Source organism: Lactuca sativa, chromosome 4 (assembly GCF_002870075.4).
Source record: "Lactuca sativa cultivar Salinas chromosome 4, Lsat_Salinas_v11, whole genome shotgun sequence".
Lineage (NCBI taxonomy): Eukaryota > Viridiplantae > Streptophyta > Magnoliopsida > Asterales > Asteraceae > Lactuca > Lactuca sativa.
Genome location: NC_056626.2, coordinates 401,764,187 through 401,770,599, shown reverse-complemented (window position 1 = coordinate 401,770,599; position 6,413 = coordinate 401,764,187). Strand labels below are relative to the sequence as shown.

Sequence of the window (6,413 nt, the reverse complement as noted above, 5' to 3'; positions counted from 1 at the left end):
CCTCTCGGATACTTTCAAGTATTCGTCAGATGCATCGAATGTTATACCGTATCCCAAATACCTAAGAGCAGCCGCACATCTTTATATACTAATACGTAAAAATATAGCCTTATTCAAATGGAAACGACGTTCGAATGAGTCGTCATTATAAAGACAATTATCGGCAAAGTAATCACGTACCAATAAATCGTGTGTGTGGCAATCACGATTGACGACCGCCCTGGTACAAGCTGCATTCGAACTTTCTTCGTCGTGAATGTGTTGCACAACGTTGAAGAATGTGTCGACGAATTCTACGTCGTCATCCGAGTCAAAAGCTTTTAGAAATTCAATATGTTTTGTGGAATCCATGTATATGTGTTTTGTGGTTGTAGAGAATGAAGATTAGAATGAGGTGTAAGTTTTGGTGAAAATAGAAAGTTTATTTATATAGTGAATTGAGTTTGAAAAAAAAACGGTCAAAATAGTCGTTCAACGGTCAAATAAACCCACAGCCAATCATGTTCTCTGTTTGATTTCGTAGTCGGGAGCACGGAAAAGCACGACTATGCCGACCACGGAATGTCGGGGTGATGTGCACGAAAAGTGTTCGTGGCCAACTAGACCATGGATTACTTCGTGGTATGTATACCACAAGGTCTAATTTATTACTACGTATCATACTATCTTATAGATTAAAGAGGCAAATTCATGCACAAATTCTCCCTTTTGCGGTGAGCTTGTTGGCCTTGTTTTGTTAAAAAGATGGATTGATCCTCAATAATGTTTCTCGACCTTCTTTTTCAGTATTAATGATATTCCTATTTCATTTTTTTTGTTGAGATCATATGTATCTACATGTTTTCCTTCATCTATGTAAACCTTCAACTTAAACACGCATCATGATGAAAAGAGGAAGAGGTGGAGCACCAAAAGACATAATCATATATTATTTTGTATGATAACACAATCCATTTGAGATCATAATAAATAACCAACAATCCCTAGAATATTAAAAATCACATTCCAACTATCATACAAGTACCTAAAGATATAATCACAAACCTCTTAAATAATATGTGGTCTCGTGACCCTTTAGACCAACTTCAACCTTACCACTAAAAATTACATTATTTTTGTGTAAAACTAACACCAAAATTCATTTTAACTCCAACCACACGCTAAAAAATTACACAAAAGTTTTAATATTATAAAATATAAAACAATAATTATAACAACGAAAAAGCAATTAAAATATCCATTTTAAAGGAAAAAGTGGTTTAGTGTTATGAATACTGGCTTCTATATATTTCTTCCCACAAAAATAAAAACCGTTTTAGTGGTTGATTGGAGTATTTTTGACCTATATAACATAAAAATATAGGTCCATTGGAAATGGACTTAGTCGTAATAAATCATATATACATGGTTTAACATTACATGCTAAACAAGCAAGACATTAATATTCACTATTAGAAAAGTAACTTGTAAATCTTAAAGAGATAGATTGAATCTATATCATAATTATTCTTTTTTAGATTATACTCATGATCGTTTATTGGTGGGTACTTTGAGTCGTAAAAAGTTTATCTCCAAACTCACGATCATATTTTCGCAATAATTGTTATTATTCTATTAAAATCTAAAGAAAATTGGGTTTGTTATAAAACTCTATCACTTCATAGAATATATTTTTAGCGAATAAACACTATATTTTATCATTTTCTTCCTATAAACTGATTTTTTTTTGGAAGGAAGATTGATAGTTTGATACTCCTCCTCACACACACACACGTACTACCGCCTAACTACATTTCCCTTTTTAGCTTATTCTATTACGTTAGCACTCTGCCTTCTGAACTTCTCTTCTTCATCCTCCCTTTAATTTGTCCCTTTTTCTCTCTCTGTTGGTCTCATCAAACGTAAAAAAAGAAGAAGAAATTCTGTCCTCAAGGAACACGTTAATCATCTGCAGAAAGTATAAGAAGGTGGCGAGATTTGCTTTATTCTTCCTCTTAAATGCAAACTTTACGTTTCATAGTCGAAGAGCAACAACATGATCAGCAAAAACTGGGTGGGTTGTCTCCCAATTTTCTTTCTTCTGTTTTCTGGATCATTATTCTCGTTGGCTTCTGCAACACCACCCGCAAGTAAGTCCTAATAAATCCCCAAACTTGTATTATTATTTTCTTGATTTGATCTCTTAGCTAAGTGATTGCTTGCTTCAATTGCAGAAATTGTCAGTGGCATTGCGTCGAACATTGCGTCTGCGCTTTTCAAATGGCTGTGGTCTCTTAAACCCGCCACCAAAATCGGCATGGGTTTGTTCAATTTCATCTTTTCCTCATCCCCTCTGTTGTAATCATGATCTACGAGCTAGTAATTTTGAACTGGGTTTGTGTTTTTATATGTTCTTCACATCTATACAGCTGTTTCGAGTCGCTCAATGGTGAAATACGAAGGTGGGTATACTGTAGAAACTGTGTTTGATGGAAGCAAACTCGGGATCGAACCTTACTCTGTGGAGGTAACTCCATCTGGGGAGCTTCTTATCTTAGATTCGGAAAACAGCAATATTCACAAAATCTCAACACCTTTATCAACATGTAAGTATACTTCTTATAAAATTTAAATTGATCATATGGATCTGATATTATAAAAATCCTACATGTGTTTCATGTTCCCCTTGTTTTCCTCCTCAAGTTTTGATCATGAAAAAGGCTATTAAGTCATAGTTTATCACTATCATCTTATATGGCACATTTAAAGCAGCATGCATGTTTCTACAGTTTTGTTAATCGTTTTGAATATTATGACTAATGATTATTGTGAGTTCAAGAATAAAAAAATATGTGAACTTCAATCTAGTTGCTATGAGTAGATGAATCAGGGTTAAGTTGCTTCATGAACTCTCTAAGAATATAATAGTTGATGAGGGCTCCACTTTCAGGATTTGATTATGCTTTTGTTTAGAAGAATACTCATCTTTAAGTATAGAAAACTTGTTTCAACTATTTATTAGAATTTATTCCATTTTTCTGTTCATATGTTAGCCTACTTTTTTTTTTTTTTTTTTAATCCTAAAGCTCAAATCCTGCCAATGAATGAGTAAACTTTATTCTCTTTAGATCCAGTTCAAACTCCCTTTTTCTTTCCTCATACAATATACAAAACTTTGAATCTTGTAAAACAAATTTACTTCTGCATTTATTCTTATTCCTTTTGTCAAAATGTTTGTTTTTTCATGGAAAACTTCATGATGCATATTCCTATTATGGGAGCTTAAATTGGTTTTGATCATCCATAATTTATAAATTAGAATGAATGATTGTCACAGATAGCAGACCAAAGGTTTTGGCTGGTTCAGTTGAAGGGTATTTTGGTCATATTGATGGTAAGCCAAGAGAATCCCTGATGAATCACCCAAAAGGACTTACTGTGGATGACAGAGGAAATGTCTACGTAGCTGACACCATGAATATGGCTATCAGAAAGATTAGTGATTCAGGTATGTTCTAAATAGAAGGGTAAAATAGTCATTTACTCAGGATCAGAAAAGAAACAATCTTTATGTATCCAACACTATATCCATACATGACTTAATTGGAAAAAGAAGAAACAACCCCTTAATGTAGGAAAAACTTAATTGGAAAAAAGTTATAACTTGTTACAAATTTACCCTTTTGGTTAAAAATATAATAAAATACATGCAGGGGTAGTAACTATAGCTGGAGGAAATTGGGCACGTGGGACAGGTCACATTGATGGTCCAAGTGAGAATGCAAAATTTTCAGATGATTTTGATGTGAAATATGTTGCTAGTAGTTGCTCTATTTTAGTAATTGATAGAGGAAATCAAGCAATTCGAGAGATCCAACTTCATGAGGATGATTGTTCTTCTTACCAATATGATGGAGAACACCATTTAGGTAATATATATATATATATATATATATATATATATATATATATATATATATATATATATATATATATATATATATATATATATATATATATATATATATATATATATATATATATGTTCACTAATTGAGATTAGTATTTGGTTGATTGATTATGTGTTATGTTTATGCAACAAAGTTGTTTTTATGTTTCATTCCAAAACTAAAATATGCAAAATTCCTGTTTACAATATGCATATTTTGGTCAAACTTTGTTGCATTTAACATTGGTTGATTATTGTTTCAGGAATAGCAGTTCTTGGTGCTGCGGTGTTCTTTGGTTTCATGTTAGCCTTGTTACAACGAAGAATTTGTGCAATGTTTTCATCAGAAAGTGTAAGGCATCTTTTCTTTTTTGGATAAATTATGATTTAAAAAGAATAAAAAGATGATGGGAATATGGAAGGAAAAACATAAATGTTAGGACTTTATAATGGGGAATGCTCGTTACCCTTGATTTCTCTATTAAGTCATTCTTTCTGTATTAAGTGAAAACAAAAACTACTATTTTTTTTGCAAAGAAGATTTATTCCATTTCTTTAATATCTTTATTTTATTGAATCCTAAAATAATAGGATCCAAGACCAAATATGAGCAACATTCCTCCTACATATCAAAGATCGGTCAAAGTCAAATCAGTAAGGCCACCATTAATTCCACCAGAAGAAAATGAACTCGAAAATGAAGAAGAAGAAGAAGAAGGTTTATTTAATTCACTTGGAAAACTTGTTATCAAAACCGGAACAACTCTATTCTCTAATACTTCCAAAAAGAAAAAACTCCACCCCCAACTTCAAATGAATTACCAACAACCCCCTCAACTTTCCAACACTTGGCCTATGCAAGAAAGCTTCATGATTCCCCATCAAGATGCTCCTCCACCGCTAGAAACCCCAAAACCATATGAGCCCACGGAAAGACCTCGACCTTCTAAGCAAACTCGGTATCTTTACAATGGGCAAAATGGTCAATACTTCAATGTACAACAGCCAATGCACCCAGTACAACATCAACATCGTCAACAACACCATCAGAAACATTATTCAACAGGTCCCGAGACTTATATTGAGGAGAAAAGTGAAACAAATGAGGTTGTTTTTGGGGCGGTTCAAGAGAAAGAGGGGAAGCGTGAGGCAGTGGTGATTAAGGCGGTTGATTATAACAACCACCACCCGAATTATGGGAACCAAAATGTCCGATCAAGGTATAACTACATGGGTTATGCATATGGTGAGTACTCGTGATGAGTTTTTTCATGTTTTGTAAGAACATGTATGAATATGATATCATTATAGTCTTATAGGTATGTTGTAGTATACAAGTTTAATGTTATTCGTGTAGTTTGTAATATTTTATTATCCGTAGTAAATTACGGTTTTATGTTTGATGTGATATATGACTATTTATGGATGATAGGCGTTACACAAACACAACTTAGGTGGTGCATGGTTTTTTGACAAATCTCTTTTTGAGCACTTATATCTGCGGCAGGAAGACGTTTATGCTTTGCACGTTCTCACAGACTGTTTGTCTTTTAGAAGACCTCAAACGTCTGCGCGTCCTCTTCTCCAAAAGTGGCTATCATGATAGACACAATTGACAATGGTACATGTGTCTTTTCACAACTTAATCTTGCAAAATTTTCCATATGTGAAGCTTCACGAATTGCAAGGAAAAATGCATTCTTGGTCAAATGGTCAATAACGACCCAAATCATGTCTAGTGTCTATTTTGTCTAGAAGACTCTCTACGGATTAAAGCAAACTCTAAAAGATTGGTACAACATTGTATATGAGCATTTTTGCTCTTGGGATTCACAAGAAGCTTGTGTAAGGATACTCTTCATGTTAAGAAAAAAAGTAGACCTGTTGTTATTGTATCTTTCTATATAGGCGATATTTTGGCCACATAAGATAATGAACAAATGATTGAGGATTTCAAACTAGAAATGATGCACGTTTTTTTAGATGACATATCTTGGTCTTATGTCTTCGTTTCTTGAAATGGAAGTCCATGAAAGACAAAATAAAGTGTTTTAATTATTTACTAGAAGAAGTATGCAAAATAATTGATGGAGGAGTTCAACGCTATAAATGCACCAATGGAGTTGATAAAATCCACTAAAGCCATTATAGAAGCTTGATTGGTTATTCATCAATAAGACATAATATTCTATTTGTTGCAAGTCTCTTGTCTCGATTTATACATAGTTCAAGTGAAATGCACTTGAATCGGGGTATATCATTTTCTCCCTTCACTCCATTTAACCTAGAAATATGTCTTCTCCTAGGTGTCATTTGTTTTTTTGAAGCGAAAATGTCTGAAGTCTGTGAACCACCTCTGCAACCCTTTATAGCAGAAGAGGATGACCAAACAGTTGCAACGTGTAATAAAAAGTTTGTTTGTTTTTTAACCTTTGCAGACTGCTACAATAAGTTAAAGTAAGGTGTGAAGATGTTTGACTCAGAT

The 6,413-nt window shown here is 33.4% G+C and overlaps 1 protein-coding gene across 1 annotated transcript; it reads left to right on the top strand.

The window, feature by feature from the left end:
* The first annotated feature begins 1,743 nt into the window (after positions 1 to 1,743).
* Positions 1,744 to 5,823, top strand: LOC111914057 (uncharacterized). The gene is made up of 7 exons (XM_023909799.3): positions 1,744 to 2,129; positions 2,214 to 2,300; positions 2,409 to 2,585; positions 3,317 to 3,487; positions 3,693 to 3,908; positions 4,192 to 4,280; positions 4,520 to 5,823. The coding sequence occupies exons 1-7, from the start codon at positions 2,036 to 2,038 to the stop codon at positions 5,186 to 5,188; spliced, it is 1,503 nt and encodes a 500-aa protein (XP_023765567.1). The 5' UTR covers positions 1,744 to 2,035; the 3' UTR covers positions 5,189 to 5,823.
* The last annotated feature ends 590 nt before the right edge of the window (positions 5,824 to 6,413 follow it).